At 59.6% G+C, this 21,232-nt stretch overlaps 2 protein-coding genes and 1 pseudogene across 4 annotated transcripts; all 3 read right to left on the bottom strand.

Moving 5' to 3' along the window:
* Positions 1–1,634: 1,634 nt before the first annotated feature.
* LOC131827459 (uncharacterized) lies at positions 1,635–3,036 on the bottom strand (annotated as a pseudogene).
* CTDSP1 (CTD small phosphatase 1) lies at positions 3,032–7,596 on the bottom strand. Of its 2 annotated transcripts, none has more exons than XM_059168057.1 (7): positions 7,194–7,596; positions 5,689–5,837; positions 5,147–5,248; positions 4,974–5,030; positions 4,258–4,350; positions 3,957–4,142; positions 3,032–3,332 (listed from the first exon to the last, which is right to left on the bottom strand). In XM_059168057.1, the coding sequence occupies exons 1-7, from the start codon at positions 7,258–7,260 to the stop codon at positions 3,204–3,206; spliced, it is 783 nt and encodes a 260-aa protein (XP_059024040.1). In that variant the 5' UTR covers positions 7,261–7,596; the 3' UTR covers positions 3,032–3,203. The 2 variants fall into 2 exon arrangements, with proteins under 2 accessions (XP_059024040.1, XP_059024039.1); XM_059168056.1 differs by having other exon boundaries at positions 5,147–5,251; positions 7,194–7,589.
* Positions 7,597–11,542: 3,946 nt separating this feature from the next.
* SLC11A1 (solute carrier family 11 member 1) lies at positions 11,543–20,632 on the bottom strand. 2 transcript variants are annotated; one of them, XM_059168054.1, is made up of 15 exons: positions 20,457–20,623; positions 19,549–19,685; positions 18,607–18,729; positions 18,165–18,284; positions 17,287–17,393; positions 16,738–16,808; positions 16,472–16,539; positions 16,118–16,273; positions 15,310–15,468; positions 14,101–14,190; positions 13,847–13,966; positions 13,276–13,425; positions 12,764–12,837; positions 12,200–12,353; positions 11,543–12,057 (listed from the first exon to the last, which is right to left on the bottom strand). In XM_059168054.1, the coding sequence occupies exons 1-15, from the start codon at positions 20,461–20,463 to the stop codon at positions 11,971–11,973; spliced, it is 1,623 nt and encodes a 540-aa protein (XP_059024037.1). In that variant the 5' UTR covers positions 20,464–20,623; the 3' UTR covers positions 11,543–11,970. The 2 variants fall into 2 exon arrangements, with proteins under 2 accessions (XP_059024037.1, XP_059024038.1); XM_059168055.1 differs by lacking the exon at positions 13,276–13,425 and having other exon boundaries at positions 20,457–20,632.
* Between the last annotated feature and the right edge of the window lie 600 nt (positions 20,633–21,232).

Genomic DNA, 21,232 nt, shown 5'->3' on the forward strand with positions numbered 1-21,232 from the left:
GGAAAGGCAGAAGTAGACGCCCCACTGAGCAGGGAGCCAGACAGAGGGCTCAGGGCCCCATCCCAGGACCTGGAGATCATGACCCTGAGCAGAAGGCAGCCGCTTAATCATCTGAGGCACCCAGGCCCTCCGCACTTCAGGTTTTAGTCTGCTCAGGTGTCTTTCTCAGAACTGGGGTGTGGGTTCCTCGAAAGCAGAGGGATGGCCCAGTTGTGGGGTGTCCCTAGGTCCTGGCATCGTGCCCAGCTCATAGGGAATGCAGATACCTGTGGTTAAGTTGAACTCCACATGGGTGAAGGCTGTGTGGGTGGTGGTGGGGAGAGACTGGCTGTGATCTTTCAGAGCTGGGAACCCTGGGCGACTCCCTGGCATGTCAGGGCCCCTTGGATGCAAATCTTGGGGGTAACCAGTGTTTACTGGGAGAGCAGGAAATGCAGCAGTACTGGGGGGAGGAGGAAGGCAGAGGCAGAGAGGGCTGGGTATTTGTCCTGCCCCAGCGGACTCCAGCTCAGAGTGGGGCGTTTGGGAGCTGTGGGCTTCTCTTTCCACATCGGTGCTTTCCAGAGCTGTCACACGCTGAGGTCGTCCCCCAACCCCCGACTTGGGGGACGGACCAGCATCTGGGGCGCGAGGAGGCCGACTTGAGGCTGGATTCGCAAGGTATGGGGATGAGAGGGTGTGTGGGGGCAGGGTAGGCAGAGCTGGGGGAACAGAGACCGACTTCAGGAAGGGCAGGTCTCCCTTCCTTCCAGTGTGTTTATGTGTATTGGGGGAAAGACTGCCCCACCCCCGGGAGATAGGTAAACGATGATGGCCCCCATCTTTCCAGCCCGCCCCCCCGGGTTGGGGGAAGGGCAGGCTGGAGTCGCCGAGGACAGAGAGGCCTCTAGCGGCCACCGTGAGAAGCAGGCAAGGGCGGGGAGGGGCGGGAGGGCACTTCCTGCCAGGGCCTGGGGCTGCCCGGTTTTGCAAAGGAAGTGCTGCCCGGGCCGGAGGGGCGGAGGCAGGAAGTGGGCCGGAGGCTCGAGCAAAGGCGCGGCCAGTAGGTGCTAAGGGGCCGTGGAGGGGCGGATGGGGGAAAGAGGTGCGGAGGTCAAGAAGACCGAGCGCCGGGCCCACCGTCTCCCCAAAGACCTTGACGCCTCCGCCTGCCGGCCCTTCCCGACACCTCAACCAAAGTTCTTCCGTTTGGCGCTGAACTTGGCTTCCCAGGAACTCGCCCCGCCCCCACGCCCCGCCGCAGCCCCTCCCCTCTACCCGGGGACAGAGGCCACACCCCTCCCGCCTGCAAATACCTTCCCGGTGCCTCCCCTAGGGACGCAGCCCAGCTTTCCTTTACAGCTAATACTAGCGAGCCCTCCGCGTTTAATGCCTCCTGGCATTTAATCAACTCCGCCAAGAGGGCATTTCTCCATTTTGCAGGTCAGGTAACAGGCGACGAGACGTAGAATAATTAAACAGTACAACGGTGCACTCGGGTCCACTCACCACTGTACGCCCACCTCACACTTGCACACTTGAAGCCCCGGGGGCCCAGGGCAGCCCCTCCCTTTACATCCCTGGAGGGTGTGGCCTGAGGGCAACCCCCATCCCCCACCCGGCTCAACATCCCCCCAGTGAACACAGAGGCTGGATGGGGGTCTTGTGTTTTTAGTTCTTGTCATACTGTGGGGCTCTCAGTCACAGAGAAGGCACTTAAATGGGAAGGTCACCTGATTCTGGCCAACCTTGTCCGCCCTCCCACCCCCAGCTCTCTGTGGCGGAGGGGCGATGATATCTCCATTGGACAACCCCCTTGGCACTGGTATGTGGGTCCCCTTAACCGTTAAGCCCTGGGGAGAGCCCAAGGCCTTGATCTCCAGACTCAGCATTTTGGGGAAGGGGTTCCAGACAAAGAAGTCAGAGCTGGAAGGCAGGATGTCTTGGGAGCTGCCCCCAGCCAGCAGGGGGTGAGGGGGGGCACAACAGGGGTGGGTTGGCACAGGGGGGACGGGGACAGCTTGGCCAGGCTTCCTGGAGACCCCCAAGCCCCCCAAGAAGGGTCCCACCTCCTACAGCTCCCCTAAAGGCACCAGTGAAGTATGGAGTGGGTGGGGGAGGGCACCAATGAGATGCAGAGACCCCCACACACTCAGCTGGTGGTACTAGCACAGCATTGGGCACAGAGAATGTGCTGATGTGTTTTCAATGAATGAGTAATTGGAGCAAAGAGGGTGTGAGGGGCAGAAGACAGGGCTTGGGGCACCTTGGCCCAGCCTGTTTCATTCAGAAAATAGCAGTTTAAAAAATGTAAAAATCCTTTCCCTCCCTCCCCACAATTTATGGGTCCAGGAAAGGGGTGAAGGACTGGGGGGTCTCTGCACCCTGGCCCTTCCCTCTCCCCTTCCCCTAAAAATCTATATACACATATACATATTTATATGGCACCACAAACGGGTCCTGCCTCTGCCCCCAACACCAGGGCTGGGGTGGTGGCCCCAGGGCCTTGGGTGGTTAAGGCAGATGTGAGAGGTCAGGGCTCGGTGTGGGAAGCAGCTTCCAGCTGCTGCTGAGCCTAGAGAAGCTGGACTCTGGGGTCCCGCAGGACACACCCCATTCCCTTCACCAAGTGGTAACAGATCTCCCCTCTCCGTCCTCCTAGGAGGCAGAGATTGGTGGGGGCTGTACCAGTCCCAAGGGAGGAGGTGGGGAGGCTGATTCCTCGCCCCTGCCAGCCCAGACTGCAGCCATCTGGACACTGTCCCAGGCCAGAGCCGAACACCGATCACAGCCCTGGGAAAACAGGGCAGGGCAAAAAGGGTTCTATGCAAGGAAGGCACTTGGTGTCCACCGTTCCCAGGCTGGGGGCCCAAGGCATGGGGCAGCAGGAAGCCTGCCCCTCCCCCAAGTAGAACCAGAAAGGGCCAAGGGGCCCGATTTGGCAGCAAAGAAACATGGCAGCAAAGAGAGGGAGAGGGAGGGGGAGCGCCCCACAGGGCCCCACAGGTCCTCCAAGGAGGAGGAGGAGGTTCTAAGGCACTGACACAGGGACCCAGAGGCTCATTGCTCTTGGTGCAGCCTGGCCGGGCAGGCGGAGAGGGCCCACTTCCCCAAGCCACTGAGGGCTGAAGTGGGCCACCGCTGCTGGGTTTTCATAAGGACAAGTCCACGTGGGAGGGGTGTGGGCCTTGGTCAGGGGCCGGTCGTGGCCCCAGGGCACCTCACTAGCTGCCTGGCCGTGGCTGCCTGAGCACTGAGTACACGTCATCCACGCGGCTGAGCTGCTCGAAGAAGGGCAGAAGGTCGTGGAGCTCCGTGTCACTCATGTTGTCAAACCAGGAGGCCACCGGTACCTGGGCAGAGGGATGCACGGTGGTGAGCAGGGCAGGTGGCTCTGGGCGCAGGATGTCCAGACCAGCCCTGAGCGCCCACTGTTTGGTGGGGCACCCCCCGGGGAGCCCCTGACTCAAGACTTTCAAACATTTCTGACAGCAACCCACCGTAAATTCTGTTTACCTATACGATAAACTGCCGGTTTTATAAAGTGGTATTTAACCTTCCCAGGTGCAAAGCCCTCCGATATTTTCTATTCTCTCTTTTTTTTTTTTTTAAACTCCAACTAGGACTCACTACATTGTTTCTGGGACCCAAGACTAGGTCACGACTGGTGATTTTCAGAAACTGAAACTGCTCCAGGACGCAGCAGGCACCACCACCCACCCCGCCCCTGGTGGGTACCCCCTCCAAGCAAGTGGATGGAATGATCAGTAAGGTGCGAAAAGCTGCAGCGGCAGTGGGTGTGTGTTGTGGGGGAGGCACAGGTCCCCGAGGGATGGAAGCACAGAGGACCAGGAGGGCATCAAGCCCCAGACATCACCCAGCACAGCAGTGGGGAGGCCGGGAGGCCAAGGAGGCACCCGCGGCTGGACCCTCTTCTTGGCTCTCGGTCCCCCAACCTGGTCCTGCCCAGTACTCACGGCGTTGTCTGGATGGAAGACGTAGGAGGCGGGCGAGTTGTCCAGGATGAGCACCCGTCGCAGGTCTCGGCCCAGCCGGCTCAGGTCCTTCACATAATTCCCCCGATGGAAGACGCAGGACTCACGAAACAGCCGCGCCCGGAAGGCCCCCCACTTGTCCAGCAGATCGGCTACTGGGTCTGCATACTATAGAGTGGAACACAGGTCACCCAGGCCCAAAGGGGACCCAGAGGTCCACCCGACTGCAGGCTGGAGGTGGAGGGGAAGCGGGTGGCCCCAGGAGCCCTGGGGGGGGGCTCACCTTGGCAAGGCTGGCGGTGAACAGCACGCACTCAAAGAGCTCGCCCATTCGCTGCAGGAACTCATCCACATGGGGCCTCTTCAGCACGTAGACCTAGGGGGTGGGCCGGTGAGGGGACTGCTGGCCAGCAGGCAGGGCCTGGGGTGGGGGGTGGGGTGGGGGGGTGGTGCCCAGCTGAGGACAGGGAGGGAGCAGAGCAAGGAACACAAGAGGGAGGCTGGTCCCAGGGCCCACGGGCTTCACTTGGCCAGCACCTGTCCTTCCAGAAGAGGATCAAAATGAACCTCCAACTTCTAGCTTCAGGTCCTACCTCGTGGGGAATCACTAATTCCCAGTCTTTGCCCCACCATGGCCTTAGGCAAACGAAGGGGCCTGAAGGCGGCCCCCTTACCCCGAGGCAGCAGGGCACCGGCCCCCGAGCCAAGTAATGGAGAACAGGCTGGACAGCACACAGCCTATCCTGAATTACTTGAACTGGGTCCCGGGCAAGGGGGGCAAGGGGGCACCGAGGAGGAGCCCCACTCCCTACAGGCCTTGGAGTCTGGCCAAGTCCCCGAGGGTCTGTATCATCCTGGGCGCAAGTCTCACACCCTCTGGGCCCTTATGTTCCACCTCTAGCCAAGTCCCACCTTGGGTCCTCAGAACTGATGAGAGGAGCCTGGGGTCTGGAAGGCAGGTGCCAACCCCGCCGCCTCCCCCCACACCCAGCCCCTCACCTGGTGGACTACCCCATCAATCTCCACAGGGATGATGAAGTCGGCGTTGTTCACTGGCTGTGGGGGGAAAAGGAGCTGCTGGGGCGGGGCCTGCAGCGAGGACCCCAGCCCCCAGTCCAGGGCAGGCCCCCCTCAGAGACCCAGGGAGCTGAGGGCTGCTGGGCAGGGCCCACCTTGAAGGAGCTGTGCACCAGGGTCTCATCCAAGTCGATGACCACACAGATCTTGTCCACATCCTGGGCCTTGGCTTCTGGGAGCAGGTACTGCGCTGGGGTCTGCTGCAGGGATGGGTGAAGTAGTTGGGGGCGCCTCTCCATCATTTCTCCTACGTGGGTCTTCCCTCCCCCAGCCCTCTATGCCAGGAGACACAGGAATGGTGGGGAGAGGCCACCTCCTTCCCAGCTTTGCCCCCGCCCCCAACTGGGGCCTGGGGCAGGCCACCTGGCTGGAGGCCTCACTTCCCCACCTAGGAAGCCAAGGGAGAGAAAAGCTTCCAATCTTACAGGGGAAATCCAGAGTTCCCTTGGCTGAAGGATCCTCGCCTGGGTGTCAATCTTAAGGGCATTCAGGGCCAGGCTGGGAAAGCCTGGGAGGGAGGGCACAGGGCTTGGGAGAGGGACCCTCCCTACCTTATATGGCCTGCAGACAGGTCGTGAAAAGCCCCTTCCCTGAAACCCGCCCCAGCCTGAGCCCAGATGCCCAGGCCACCACGCACCTTGGGGACAGCTCCGTTCTCCTCCACCAGCAGGGGCGCCCCACTGTGCGCCGGCAGGGCCTCCCCATCGTCGCGGCAGACGCAGCAGAAAAGCGAGTGGAGAATGCCCCGGCTCCGGGGCTTCTGAGAAGCCGCTAACTTCTGCTCACCTGAAGCAGAGAGGCTCGGGGTGGGGGGGTGTGCACCCTAGCCCGCACAGTCGTGCGTCCATGCCCAGATGCGAACTCCTGACAGCCTGGACTCCAGGCCACCCCTCTGGTACCCACAGATCCTCCCAGTGTGGTTACAAAGCCCCCCTCATCCGGCCGCGGGCTGGCTGCTCTCCGTAGGCTTTCTCTTTTCTTACCAAACTTCATCCCTCCTGTGGGATCAGCCCCACCGGGGATGCCTCCAGACACCTACCTTACCTGAGCAGCCCCTGCTCGCTGGGGCCCCTAACCGGGGAGGGTTGGGGCCTGGGGCCCTGCTGTCCACTCCCGCCCTGCTCCCATCCTTACCGCCCACGTGGGTCCAAAGTCCTCACTGAAGCTGGGCGCAGAGGCAGGGAGCGGGGGCCTGGAGCCAGTGTCCCGCAGCCAGCTGCCGGCCCCGCCTCCTCCGCCCTCGCCCCGCCCAGACCTCCGACCTAGAGCCCGGCATCCGCCGCCTGATTGACGGGCCCACCCTCCACCGCCCCTCTACCGGGCCCCCAGCCTTCGGGCGGAGCTAGGCCCTGGCCAGAGCTAGGCGAACCTGGAGGGGCTTCCTAGCCTTCGAGGTCAACACCGGCACAGGGAGGGGCAGACGCCCAGCCTAGACCCTCCAGACCCCGAGGGCCCGGCCAAGGCGGGCGGGCTGCACCGCTTTCCCGGTCGGTGCGTGAGTGCACAGGCCCGGCGCCCAAGGGCCTGCAGCCAGGGCGCCTGGTGCTCAGCCCGATGCAAAAAACTCGCGGGTGCGCTAAGGACCCGTAGAAGTGGTTGCCCTACTCTTGCGCCTCTCAGGAGCTCAGTGCTTCCACGCGTGACGCGGAAGTTTGTTGGGATCGTAGCCGTGTATTGGCGGGAGATCCTTCCAACCCTCCCCAGCCCGCTGTCACCTCGGCGCCCCCTCCGGCGACCCAACTAGACCGCGGCCCGGGGCGGAGCCTCACCGGGTGGCCTGAAGGCGCCCTCTTCAACCCCCTCACCTTCATTGGCGCCAATGGGGGGGGGGGAGGGGGCGACTATCGGGCAATGCGCAATGCCAGTCCTGGAGACCCGGAAGGAACCCACTCTCTACCCCTGCCTCAGTTTCCCCACCTCGAGCACTCGGGAGCGCCCTAGTGGCTCCAGGCCCCGCCCCGCGTCTCCGAGTCTCAGCGAGTTCAAACTCTCTCCCCGCTCCTTCTCCGGATGGGAGTTCTGAGCTCCGCAGTGGCGGGCGCCCGGGGCGGCGGCGCCGACTGTCCCAGGAAGGGTCTTAGCCCCTTCCTCCTCCCATCCCGCGGTGCCCTGGCCGCAGCCCCCTCCGCGCGGCCCCAGTACCTTTGCCCCGTAGCGGGCCCCGCGCCTCCTCCTTGGTGATCTGAGTAATGACGGCCGAGCTGTCCATGGGGCCGGGCGCGCTCCGCTCCGGCCGGACTCTGGCCCGGGCGCCCGGCCTCCCCCCCGGCTCGGGCCGGAATCGGGGCGCGGGGGGGAGGGGTGGGGTGGGAGGGAGGGATCCCCGCGAGCTTCGGAGGGGAGGGGAGCCAGGTTCTAAGGGGGAGGGGGAGGGAGGGGGCGCGGAGGAAACTTTGTTACAACATGGAGTTTCCTCCCCGCGAGGCGGATGCAAACATGGAACCCGGGCGCTGTTTCAAGGCTCCCCCTTAAAAGGGCAACGGCTTCGGCGTGACCTGGACTCGGCCGCGGCTTTCATCACCGCGGGGGCCGGCGCGGCTCGGCTCTGCTGACTGGGAGGCTGGCCCGGCCGGGTTCCTGCCGCGCTCCAGGGGGCGTCGCCTCTCTTCCTGCCGCCAGCCCGCGGGGCCGAGCCTCTGCGGCTGCGTGGCAGGACCTGCTCCCGGCCCGCCGTTCCAGACAGCCGAGCGCCGGGGGCCAGGGCCCGCCCCACCCGCCCCGAGCGCCCACGCCGGGGAGTGCCCGAGGGCGGCGCGGCTCCACCCCTGCTCTGTGCGAGGGCCACAGACTAGCCGCTTCGTGGTTTCCTCATCTGGGAAATGGGAATAACGCTCTCCGGTCTGCAAACTGGGTCTTCAGTGCTTGCAGAGGTGGCCTCGCAGGAAAAGTCCTGAGCGAGTGAAGGCTCCCTGCCGGCTCCAAAAGGCTGTGCAGATCCGCAAGATTGTGCTTTTGACCAGACTGTGACCGTCCACACCCACCACAGTTTCGGGGCCAGGTGGCACGGCACTGTAGGGCGTGAAAATTACAACTCCCTGCGCCAGAATGCCCCCGGCGGACCTCGCCCGGTTGCTCCATCGGGTACCCCGCGCGTCCGCGCCCACTTGTAGGGCCTTCGTGTGCGCTGTTCCCTCCGCCTAGAAGGCGCTTCCAGCCCCTTCACGGAGCGGATCCCACTGACCACCTTCTCCAAGAGGCCTTCCTAGACCACGCTGTACTTGTTGGGGAGGGGGTTCACGCGGTGCCAACACGCAGTGGGCGCTTAATCCCTGCGGGCCCAATTTCTGACGGTGGAGGGGCCCACAGACATCAGCTGTTTGTACGATGTGAAACACCCGTTCCACTTGGGGTGTAAGGAGACACCAGCTGGCGAGGGGACCGCGGTCGCCCGCTGATTCTTCTGGAGGGAAGCTCCCCTGTTATGCGCCGCGAGGTCTGCGGGTGTTTTTGTTTCTCTTGTTTATGAAGTGCTTTCCATTCTCCTGACTATTTTGTGTTCACCATTTAAAAAATAATAATAACGTCAAGCCCTGACAAACACGCCCCAGCACTTCCTTCCCTCACGGGGCCTCGGTGGCGGGGCGGAGCGGGCGCGTCCTGTCCCGTCCAGCCGCCTGGTGCTAGCACAGCGCACGTCCTCCAGGCCCGGGCGTGGTGGGCTGGCGGGGGAGCCGGGGAGGGGAGAGGCCCGGCGCTGGGGCTGCAGGATAGGAGAGCGGCGCCGGCCCGAAGGCGGGCCAGCTTTGTGCCCCGCGACCGGGGAGAGAGGAGATGGCCCACACGGTAGGTGTGGCGCCCACACCGCCGGCGGGTTTGCATATAATCCTAATAATCGCCCACGTGTAGCGAGCGCTCTGTTCGCGTCCTGCGCCGGCTATGCTCCCTAATCTCGTTCACTCGTCAGAACGACCCCCTACATCTCCCATTTTACAGATAAGGAAACTGAGCTCGCAGAAGTGAAGTGACTTGAGCCAACCTTCTGGCGAGGGGAGAAGTGGGGTTCTGGCCACCAAGCTGAGAACCCTCCCCCTTCAGTTGAGCCCCGGCGGGGTGTGTGTGTGTGTGTCAGCTTTATCTCCGGAGGCCCAGCTTGCACTGACCCCAAAAGGAAATGTGTGGTGGACTAAGTGAGGCCCTGGCCTCACGCCATGGCCGGAGCAGAGCGGCTCACCTTCCTCTCTTCCGTTTCTCCCTCTCTGTAGGCTGGAACCTGGGGAGGCCAAGTAGCTGCCCGAATGGATATGGCACTGGGCAGGGTCGCTGCCCGCTGCCCACTGCCCACCCACCGCCCGTCCTCCTCGACTCCTAACTCTATCACTAGCCCTCTCCAAGCCCTCTTCCCCTGGGAGACCTTCCCAGGCTCCAAAGCCTTCCAGGTGTAACTTCCCACACGGGACAGGAAGCCCCCTGCAGTGTGTGCGTGTGGGGGGGGGTGAGGGGGTTGTCTATGGACACTGAGGAACTGTCAGAAGTACAATGCAGTAGCAGTAGGATCTTGGGCCTGGGGCTTCCTCCCTGGCAGCAGGAGCAGTGTCCACACTCAGCCCTCTATTCCGGAACTGCACTGCTCCAGCGGCTGGAGGGCGCCTTAGCCACTTTATTTTCCTCCTTGTACTTCATAGGGAATCAGATGATGCGGGCAGTGGGTCCAGAAACACCAGGACTCTGAGGGGTTCTGACTTGCAAACGTGGACAAGTGTCTCTTGCATTCAACACCTCAGCTTCCTCATCTGCCAAATGGGGTTGTTAAGAGCCCAACCCAGCCAAGTGAAAGTGTGCGTGTGTGTGTGTGTGTGGGGGGGGGGTGGTCAGGGCAGAAAGGGAGGGTGTCCTTCCATCGCCCTATGTGAGGGGGAGAATCCTGGTGCCCCTTTCCACCTGAGAGGCCGATGAAGCATCCAGTCCCTCCCTCTAGGAAGAACCAGAGCTACTGGCGGGTGGAGAGCAGCACCTTGTAAACGTTTCCCTGCCCAGAAATGACAGACCTTGGCTTGACCTCATTGGTAACCCCTTGCCCAGGCCCAGGGTAGCCCCGTAGCTGATCCTTTGGTCCCTTCTCCTCCATGCCTTCCTTGCGCCCACATTCTCAGTGGCAGCCTTAACTATTCTGATGGACAGCCGGTTTATGCCTCTGGGGTTCCCAGCCCACCCCCCACCTGCCCTACAAGATCCAAGAACTCCCCACAAGGCTGCATGTCTGTTTGGCACACCTGCCCCCCACTCTTGGGAGGTTCATTCTCCCTTGGCTGCCCGCCCTTACCCATTCAGCTTTCAAAATCCTGTTCAGGAGTTACCTGCTCTGGCTCCGGCCTCACTTTTCCAGGTGTGCCTAACACACACTTTGGCTGTTACCTCGCCCCACTGTTGGCTGTTGGATTTGCTGTCACTGGACTTAGCTAGCTCCCCCTGCTGAAGTGTGAGCAACCTGAGCGCTGACGTCTTTAATTCGGGGATTTTACCTTCCTCCCCCACGTCTGTCACAGGGATGGCACCTAATTAATAGTAAATTGATGGAGAGAGGTGTGCAGGGGTATGGCTGGGGACACCTCCAGGAAGCTGGAGAGGAGTAATGGAAGATGCCTCTTTCTCCTATTATCCGGTCCCCATCCATCTCCCCTTTTCACCTAGCGTGGGTCCCACCTTCTCCAGGGCCAAGCCCAGAAGAGGATACAGCGACCTTCTAGCTTAGGTCCTGCACCCTCTCCCACCGTTTCTCTGGTTGGACCAGACCTGTCCCATCCCGTGCCTCCTGGAGGGCCCCACTCGCATCGTTGCCCTTTTAAGAAAGAGGAAATTCTTCTCATAAACAAGCGCCCCAACCAGAACGCGGAGCTTGCCCCACCAGATCTTGGGCAAACGGGGGTGCTTTCAGGCACAAAGCTGGCTCCAGGCTCAACCCAGGGAAAGGCCTGGCGGCCCCCTCTCGCCACCGCTCTCCGCAGCTCAAGGGCTAGGGTCCGAGACACCCGGAGAGCCAGGAGGAGGGACTTGGGGGAGCCTAGAAACAGCCCAGGGAGCGTCTATAAAGTGCAACCCTTGCACCGGGCGAAGGGGTGCCGGGCGGCTCCCAGCGGCGGGAGGGATTCCCCGCCCACAAGGTTCCCCCCTCACCTCCCTTGGTTTGCCGGGGCGGATTCCGAGGCCCCAGGGCGCCAGGCTCGAGCGCCCGCCTCCTCCTCTTTGGCCGGGAGGGGGGAGGCGGCGGCGGGGAGTGAGGGCACTTGGGACCGTCCCTGCCCCTAGGGGGAGCTGGAAGTCAGTGCGGAGGGAGCTTTAAACGCGCGGCGTGGGAGTCCGGGCGGCCGGGTCCCCTGGGGAGATGGCAAATGAACTGGGCCTCCGAGGCAAGGACTCGGGTTCCACGACCCGGTGCCTGAAGAGGGGACAACTGCGCCTCCGTTTTACTGCCTGGGATGTGGTTTGCGGGTGGTACAGAAACTCTGAGGCTACTCTAGCAGATTCGTGCTTTCTCGGTTTCTGCTCTCCCGCTCTTTTGGACGAGAAGTGAACTAGCATTTATTGAGCATTCATCGGATTATCCTAAACGCCGGTTTAGAGCTGGTGTCCTGCCCCAACTGGGTCCCTCCGTCAGGTCACTCCTATAGGTGCTCCATAAATATTTTTGGAATTACTATAGTTTTTAAGTCCCAAGTGTCAGGCACTGTGTTAAAGTGCTTTACATCCATTGCAAGTTTGGTGTTGTCCCCATTCTACAGATGAGAACACTGAGGCTGGAGGTTAATCACTTGTCCAACCTAGGAAACAGCAGGTTCCTACGGAATCCAGGTTGGCCTGCCTCCAAAACTCCCACTCCATCTTGCTGCCTTCACACACACCCCAGCAGGCCCGTCTGCCCCAGTCATCCCAAACCCCAGCCAGCCACAGGGTGGGGAGTTCATCCAGAGATCTTCCCCCTCTTCTACTCTTCAAGAAGCCCATACAAGAAATGTTGATGGGAGCTGTGGACCAGAAGGGTGGCTCCATGGGCAATGAGACAGGTCCAGACCTGGGAGAAGGATGACATGAGTCCAGGAGAGAGCAAGACCTCCCAGGAAGCCCAGGTGAATCCCCTTTCCCCAGTGCCCTCCATCCTTTGCCTCCTTTCCTTGCCTCCCCCATCCCCAAGGCACCCTCTGGCCCTGCAGTACCAGATAGGCTGTGAGGCCCAGGTAGCCGGCAGCCAGCAGAGCTACAAGGACGAAGTAGGCAGGGTGCGGGAGGCTGGGCAGGTAGATGACCACGAAGTAGAGGTTGATGGCACAGACCAGAGCCATGATGAAGGATGTGATGGCCTTGCTCAGCCTGGGGGCAGGAGGGATGCTGCTCAGCACTGGCTGCATCTCTTCCTTTTCTCCACTGCCCAAGCCAGCCTGGAGGAGGCTGAGGGCATGCGCAAAGCCACCTTCTCTGGGCTGCGGGATCTGGCGCAGCAGACCACTTGCCCGCTCCTGTCTCCTGGGCCCTCCAACTTCACACTGGTGCGATTTGGCAAGAGCAGAGTCTGGGGTGAGCCGGTGAGGAGCTCAGGTTCTAGACATAGCCTCCCTCCCCAGATTCCAGTCCTAGTTCCCCACACTTGATTGTAGGGTGTCCCTGCACACGTTCCTTAACCTTCATGAGCTTCTTTGGATGCTGGTAATTCCTATCTCTGGGTGGGTGTGAGGATCAAATGCAGAACTGAAAGTCCAGGGTTGGGGGAGGGCGGTACTCACCGGCCATTGGCAAACTCCTGCATCACAGCGGGCATGCTGGTGAATGTAAGGATCGGCAGCACAGCAAAGGGAAGCTGGGGAGAAGCAGGAGGATGGGGCTGAGGGGCCCTGCCCTCACAATGCAGCCGGACCGGGGGAGTGGAGCAGGGCTCCCGTCCTGCTCTGCCTGTGTGCCCTCGGCCAAGTCCCCTCATCGCTCAGAGCCTTTAGGCTCTCCACCTCTGTGCCTTCCAAAGTTGTGAGGCTTCAAAGCAGGAGAAAGCGTTTGGGCGCTCTGGTCCCAGGCTGCCCAAGTCTGAATGCCAGCTCTGCCCCCGGACACTTAACGGTGTACATCAGTTTTCCAGTCAGTGAAATGGGACAATGGTGGTTCCCCTGGGGACTGCTGTGAGCCTTAGAGGCAAGGTGTATTTCGATGAGTGTTAAGGGTGGGGGACAGACTGCGAATGGAGGTTTGCTGTGGTTCCTGTGCAGCTCAGCAGGTGCAGGGGTGCCAGGGACCATGGGCTCACCAGCAGGCTCTGCAGCACGTTGAGCAGGTCATTGAGACCTGACAGGTCTTTCAAGTCCCTGAAGACCGCCACCAGCACCGTGGGCAGGATGGCGCAGGAGCGAGTCAGGAGCACGCGGGCAAAGCGTGACCACCGCAGCTTCAGGAAGCCCTGGGGTATGGGGTAGTGGGGCACCTTTGTGGTGGGGTTCAGGACTAGGGATTCCAGAGGAGGGATCCTCTGTCGTCCCTCAGCCCATTTCGCAACAGGGCAAACCCCCTGTTTTTCCATCTCTGAAATGGGAGCAGCTCTGATGCTAGTTGGCAGAGAAGAAATAGGGGTTTCCCCCACAGCTGCATGCTTAAGACTAAGCTTTTGGGGTAAAGGCTCCTATTAATCGTGGGTCTGCAGCCAGTAGTGAGTGAGCTACTGAGCCAGCAGCCTTACTTCTCTGCAGATTTTCTCATCGTTAAAGCGGGGCTTAAAATAGCGCCTCTGGGCTGCTTAAAGGAGTAATGAGGTGTCTGACCCCCCAGTAGTGTAGCCGTTGACCTGGGACCCTTGGCCCTTCCCATCCCGCCCCAGACCGCACCTCCATCACAAACTGTCCCGCGTACGTGCCGGTCATGGTGGAGCTCTGCCCGGCCGCTAGGAGCCCCACGGCCCAGATGTAGAGGGCAACCGGGCCGAAGATGCAGCCCAGGATCACGCCCTGCGGGGCGAGGTGTGGTTAGACCTGTGGCACCGCCCCCTCGCACAGCTCCACCCCGAGGTGGGCGTGGTGATGAGCCCGGTTGGGGCTGGACGGTTGGTTACTTTCCAATCCCACCCCTGCTTGGTGCTTACTCCTTGGTAAATGTCCACGTCCACGGTAAGGTTGTTCTTGGGGAAGATCTTGGCGTAGTCGTGGAGGCTGCTGTTGGCACAGACGTTGAACTGTGGGCACCGGGACAGTAGGAAGGTGATGTGCACAGTCTCAGAAAATCAGATGTAACGTGCACAGTCTCAGAAAATTAGACAGCCAGGCCTTCACCAGGGGTCGAAAACTGTTGACCGGGCTGAATCCGGCCAGACAGTTTCTTTGACTAACGAATGTTTTTCCTCTGTAATGTGAATTTGTGGCCAACATCTAAAATTGAGAAGAATCCATACGGGAACCCGGTTTCCAGGGTTCTGTTGAGTTTGTAAGAGCGGGCATTACCACAATGAGTTGGCTGGCAGTGACCCAAGCTGCTCCACAGCCCCTCTCCCGTACACTGGACCCACTTAGCACAGGCCTGAGGCCGCCTGGTCCTTAAGGCCACAGAGCAAGACAGTGGCAGTGCCTGCTGCATCCCCGGAGGCATGGCCAGTGTCCGCCCCCCCCCCCCCCCCGCCCGCGCGCCCTACAGTGCTCAGCGTTCGGTGAGCACCCACACCCCTAGCTAGCAGTTGTCAGACCCGCATGGCAAAAACCCACTGAGAAAGGAGAGAGGCACAGGTCCCAGATCCCAGAGACCCAGCGAGGAGCTTTGTATCATTGGCTGCTCTGTCCCTAGTATGTAGGCACTGACTAAGCCATAACATACTCAGTAAATCTTTGCTGAATGGATGATGGTTTATCTGCTAATGATGAAGATGATCAGGAGAGAGGACTCAGAGAAGAAAAGGACTGCTTGAACCTTCCCAACTCTGTGCTCATGTTCAAGTGGGCCCCAATTCCCAGAATGCTCTCCCCAAAGTTCACTGGACAAATCCTGGCATCCTTCAAGGTACAGTTGGGTCCTCCAAGACTCCTCCAAGACAGCTCCTCCCTCCCAGTCACCTCCTTTGGATGTCTGTGCCTTGTCCCCTCCTCCACCCCCCCCCCAAGGTTGTCGGAACCATGACTCCCCAACAGAGTGGGGGAGGGGTCTCAGCCAGAGGCCAGTCCACAGATGCCCTCCCCTACCCTTACAGAAACTGTGGGACAGACACTCAAAGGGCTCAGATGCATTGCCTGGTGTCCCCAGCAGAGCCTGCAGGGTTTGGGGGTTGGGGAGGCCGGCTGTGGCTGTGTGGGGAGGTGTAGCTCACCGCAGCCTCATTGGTTTGCTGGTAGAAGGCCTGCCCAAATACGGCTACAACAAAGAGATTGATGAAGAAGGAGACAGACAGGGCGATGGTGGCCTCAATCAGGAAGTACATGTTGGCTTCTCGGATGTCCGTCCGGCGGGACCGGTCTATCTCTCGAGACTAAGAAGGTCAGAGGGGAGGAAAGAGCCAAAGTTCCTCAGAGCTCCCCCAATATTCTCCATCTTCACACTTCTACTTCTGTTCCCTGCAAGCCTCAGTTCTTCTTTCTCTCTGTGGCAGTTTGGGACAGGCCTGGGTCAGCTGACCCCCTCCTGTATGCCCAGTTATACCCTGTCTTAAGGGCCTTTGCACTTGCCATCCCCTCTACTGGGAATATCTTCTCCCCTGATCTTCCTTCCCATCCTTTGTGTCTCAAAGATTACCTCCTTAGAAAGGCCTTTCTCGACTAACTTTTCTAAAGCAGCTCCTGCTTAGTCATTATCATATTTCTCTGTTTCCTTCCTTCAAAGCACCTTTCACAATCTATAATTCTTTCCTTTACCTGTTTACTTGCTCCTGGTCTGTCTGCCCCACTAGAATACAAGCCCTAGAAAGGCGGATGATTTGTCTGCCTTTTCATCATTGTTCCCTGATTCCCAGCACACAGTAGACACCCTATTACTACACATTGAATAAGTAGGGAATGAATCACTTCCCGCCTGAAATCAGGAAGGCGGGAGCCAAAGGGGCGGGGCTCCGTGTTCGGTGACCGCACGAGCCGGGCGGAGGGGAGCTGACATCACTCCCTCCCCTTCCAAGCTTGGCTCACCTTCACCAGGGCCGAGTGCAGGTAGATGTTGTGAGGCATGATGATGGCGCCGACGATGCCCACGGCCTGCAGCAGCTCTGGACGGCCGCAGCCCGGGCACGAGGGCAGGAGCAGGCCCTGAAGAAGCGCTAGCTGGGCGGGTCTCGCGACCACGTACTGTGGGGAGACGCCTGGTCAGGCCGAGACCTGGGTGACAGGCTGTTCCCACCATCCGCCCGCACCCTGGCCGCTAGGGGGCGTGGCTAAAGGCCGCTGTCCCCCTCCCTCCCCCAGGCTCTGCAGGGGGCCGGGAGGAATGGCCTTGGCGGGAGGGGGGAGGGGAGTGTTGCGGCTTTGGCTTCCTTGGCTTCCCACCTCGTAGCCGAAGGTCAAGGCCATAATAGTAATAAGGAATCCAAAAAAGGCTTCCAGCTTCCGCAACCCTAGGGGGAAAGCAAAGGGTAACAACACCAACAACAATTATAAGCGATTGGTAATGGTATAGATGAAAAAACCCAAGTCCAAGTAACTCGCTCAAGCCCACACACAGCCGGAGTGAGCGGGCTGCGAGTCTTTCTCTCCTCTCAGTACGGCAGAGCGAGGTTTATACCCGTCGCTTGTGAGCCAAGCGGCGCACCCACCATAGTTGTCAAGGAAGAGGAAGAAGAAGGTGTCCACGATGGTGATGAGGACGCCGCCCCAGAGCGGGATTCTGAAACCGGAGTGGCCAGGGTCAGCCCAGCGGAGGGGCAAGGGTCTGGAAACCGCCCCCCACCGCCCCCCCTCCACCTCCCCAGGCAGGAGACTGTGGAATCTGGCCTCCTGGGAGCAGGGACCCACGTGGCTCTAGGCAGCTAAGGGGAGAGGGGAGCAGAGCGTGCTGGGGATGGGAAAATGACACAAAACACAAGGAAAGAAAGGCCAAACTGGGTGGGGAGCCAGCCTGACCTCGAGCTCTGGGCTTCAGTTCCTAAGCCCTAGTGGTGACTGGCATCTGTGTGACTTGAGAGGAGTCACTCCACGTTTCTGGGTCTCTCAGAATTTCAACATCTCTCTGATGCACACCCCCCCACCCCAGCAAGCAACACAGCACAACAGCTCTAAGTCAGAGGGTTCGGCTGGGTCAAAGGGACTCGGGCAAGTCCAGGGAGGTCCCTGGACTGCAGAACTGGGACCCGTTGGGGTGGTACCGTCCGGCTGAGAGCAGACTGAACGCAATGGCGGTGCCAATGACCTCCTGCATGTCTGAGCCCACGATGGCTAGTTCGATGGTCAGCCAGAGGAGTGTGCGGGGCACCTGGGGGAAGAGGCAACCCTTTACCAATGATGGGCCAGTTATCCTCATTATTTGTTGATGTCCCATGGCTTTCTGTACCCTGCATGATAAGGTTGGGCAGGCAGCCAGCTTGCAACACCTGCCGGCCTCGCCCGCTGGCTTCCAGTTAGGTTTTGTAGGAAACAATTAAGAGAGATTGAAAGGCAAGGAGAGATCGTTTTTCCCCCCCTACTTCTAGGGGTGTTCCTGGCAGTGTTGCCAGCAAGAGCACCTTGGCAGCCGGGGCTCTCTCAGTTTTGGTGGCCATGCTTCCAGAAGCTTGGCCGCAAATGGTGACTGGGGCAGCTGCCCAGCAGCTTTCTGATCCCTGGGTAACACCTCCTTTCCTTGCTCCTCCAGCCCTTCCAATAGCTTCGTGACTGCATCCCTGCATTAAATACCTTTGAAATATCTAATGGCCTGGTTTCTGTTTTCCCACCTGGACGGTCACCGGCAGTAGGGTCCCCAGTGTCCACTCCAGCCAATGACCATCCCGAGCCAGTGCCTACCTAACTTGCACCTTGGGCAAGTCACTTTCCCAGGTTTCAATGTCCCCTCCTGTAAAATGAGCAGGTATCTCTAACATCCCTCTCAGTCTGTGCGCTATTAGTTTGAGCCTCAGTCTTCCCATCTATCAAATGGACTTGTGATGCCTCGCTTGAGATGATGTGTTTATTTGACCATGGAAGCTGTAAATAGCTGTTTGGGGCTTGGGGTTTGTGAGTGCTCCCTGTCCAGGTGCACCAAGCTCACCTTAGGGTAGTAGAGATGGCAGACCTCACCCAAGTCCTTGCCTGTCACCACGCCCAGCCGGGCAGCAAGCCGCTGGCAGAGCAGGCCCAGCACTGTGGCCCATAGGAGCACCCAGAGCAGCTGTGAGAAGATAGGGAGAGGCCTTCAGTGGTGGGGGTTTGGGGGGGTGGGGAACCCTTTGGCAACCCAAGCTGCTGCTGGTACCCTCTAACCCTCTAAGGACACCCCTTGGGGAGGGAATAGAGGAGATGGAGCCAGAAGACCAGCACCTCTCCCCCATACATCCCACACTGGCAGGGCAGCCCTGGGGGCCCTTTTTGGGTCCATTTGAACTTGATGCCTGCTCCCTCCAACACCAGCCATGGAGTCCACTCTGGGGAAGTATGTCAAGTTGCAGGGTGGGGGAGGCTCTGCCCTCCCAAGGGTGCCCCAACTCAATCACTTTGAATCCAGCCACAGCGCCAGCCTGAAGATCCGACTCAATGTTTCCTGGATCCAGGAAAGCGATGCTCATGAGGAAGCCGGGCCCTGTGAAGGCCCACAGCTTCCTCAGGCTGAATGTGCCCTGCAGGTGAGAGTGAAGGGAGGAGATGTTGGTGCCTTGGCGTGCCCCCCGCTGAGCCCCTCTGAGCTCATCAGCCCCAGGCTATCTAGCCCTGTCCCCTCCTTTCCCCCATTCCTGGAGCTGCCACCCTGGGGTGGAGGGCATGGAGTGGGAGGAAGCAGCAGGATTTGCTGAGTCATACTGGATTTGCTTTCTGGATCTGTCCAGTTTGGCAGCCGGCCTACGACTGACCAGTCTGCCTCATGCTTGCCCTGACTCAGCAGATCCTCAGAGCCCAGAGGGTGTCTTTCCTGGGGTCAGGCCTCCCTGGTCCTGCTCCTCCTTCCCCAGTCCCTTTTCAAACCACAGTCCCTCCTTTCTGGAGTCCACTGAGCCTAAGATCTCCCCATCCCATTCCAGGGCGAGGCCTGGCAACCTAAGGATCTGCTGAAGATTCTGGAAGTGCAGGCTGACAGCACTCTAGAAAGCATCCTGTCAGCTTCCGTCATTTCTCCCGGTGTCCTCGCCCTGGTCTTTTTCTCTAGTACCACAAGAGATGCTCTAGGCTCCAGCCTCAACTCGCCCCAGATCCCTTTCTGTCCGTAAGAAAGCTGGGATTCGCTCAGAAATCCACTCGATCATTTTTAGACAAAATGTGAGCCCCCTAGGTAAGTGCTAAGGACAGAAACAGAAGAGGACCAGTCGCCACTGTCAGTCACTGCTGCTCAGAGCTGGAAGGGACTTCCCATGGTCTTCAAAAGATCTCTTTCCCCTGGCCTGTGAGATCCTATAACATCCTGTCAATCCTGAAAGACCCCAGGATGTTTCCAGTCTTCTTACCGGTTCTGTGTCGGGGATGGGGATCTTCTCACTCAGGTATGTTGTTCTAAGAGCTTCTTGCTCGTGTGGCTCCGAGCTGGGTGGGCTGGAGATGGAGCCATAGTTGGGCCTGCTTGGCCTTTGAGGGTCCTTGTCACCTGCAAAGGGCCCCAAGGAGGGGTGGTGAGTGCCTGGTTTCTTTCTGGTGGCCCAGGTGTAAAGCTCTCTGTTGTTCCCCCCTACAGTGGCTTCCTGACAAAGGGGAGAGATTAAGACCCATGTGAACAGGGACCCTTGATTCCCATCTTGGGTCCATCACCTCCAACCATTGGCCAAATGTGTCAAGATTTTATTTATTTGTTTGTTTGTTTGTTTGTTTAATTTATTGAGAGAAAGAGCAAGCACATGCAAGGGGGAAGAAGAGGGAGACAGGGAGAGAATCTCCAGCAGATTCCACGTGGAGCATGGAGCCCAATCTGGGGGTCAGTGTCACTACCCTGAGATCATGACCTGAGCTGAAAACAAGAGCTGGACGCTTACCCTACTGAGTCACCCAGGTGCCCCGACCAACCAAATATTTCAGAAGCTGCTAGAATTACTCTCCTTCCATGTGGGCAGAGAGATTCTCAAATCCAGGTCTCTCCTGCCACAAAGGATGCAGAGGGGGACACTGGGCTCTGAGGAGGGCACACTGATGCCAATGTGTAAGTCCCATGGCCTCACCCTGCCTCCTCCATCAGACAGGTAAGCTCCAGGAGCTCCAAATCCTCAGAGAACAGACAAATGGGACACTCAGCACTTGATGAAAAGAGCCCAACCCCCGGCTACTATCTGGCATTGGGTCGAGGCCAGGATACCCATGGCAGTCCCTGACTCTCCCCTACTCCCAACCCCCTTTTAGGACTCTGGCCCTGGAGGGGGCTACTCACCTGTCATGAGGATGGCAGACTCAGGCACTATGCGTGCGAGTGGGATGCTCGCGGCCACTCAGCACACACACTCTCTCTCTGAGGGCTGGTGCCTGCCCGTCCGTGTGCAAGCCCACACCTCCTCTCCACCCTCAGCTGATCTCAGCTGTCCTCACACACATTGTGAAACACTTTCCAAAGGCAGAAGTGGCGAGCTCTGGCGGAAGAGTCTCGTTGACCGAAATGCAGGAACTTATTTTCCCCTCCTGGCCTGAGGCCCACCACACTTTTGGCCCCCTTCCAAGTGCCGTTCGGTCTGCATCTCCCAACGTAGCTCTGATTTCAAGACAGTTCCTGCTACTCGGACGTTCCTGTCCAGATCACATGACTCCCTGCCCACACAAGCAGTCAGGCCCTTCTCTTCAGTCTGGAGTCCCCAGCAGTGGGAGTCCTGATGGCTAGCAGGCCTCAGTTTCCCATTGAGTGCCTCAGAGGAGAAGAGCTTCGGGCACTGCCAGGGGACAGGCGTTGAAGACTCAGGCCCAGGAGAGCCTCAGAAGAACGAGGCACTGGAACTCTGGTCCTGATTCTGGTTCTGATTCTGCCACTGAGTCACTCAAGGTCATCAGCAGGCCGTACCTTTCTTTGAACTTGTTTCTTCTGTTACATGAAGGACTCAGACTTGCGAAGAGGTCAAAAGAGTAGGGGCCCAAGAAGGCCAGGCAGGTCAGATAAAATATGACACAGGTAGGGAGTCAGAAAAACAGTGCCTGGGGGGCGAATGGGTGGCTCAGACG

The sequence above is a fragment of the Mustela lutreola genome, chromosome 3 (genome assembly GCF_030435805.1).
Source record: "Mustela lutreola isolate mMusLut2 chromosome 3, mMusLut2.pri, whole genome shotgun sequence".
Lineage (NCBI taxonomy): Eukaryota > Metazoa > Chordata > Mammalia > Carnivora > Mustelidae > Mustela > Mustela lutreola.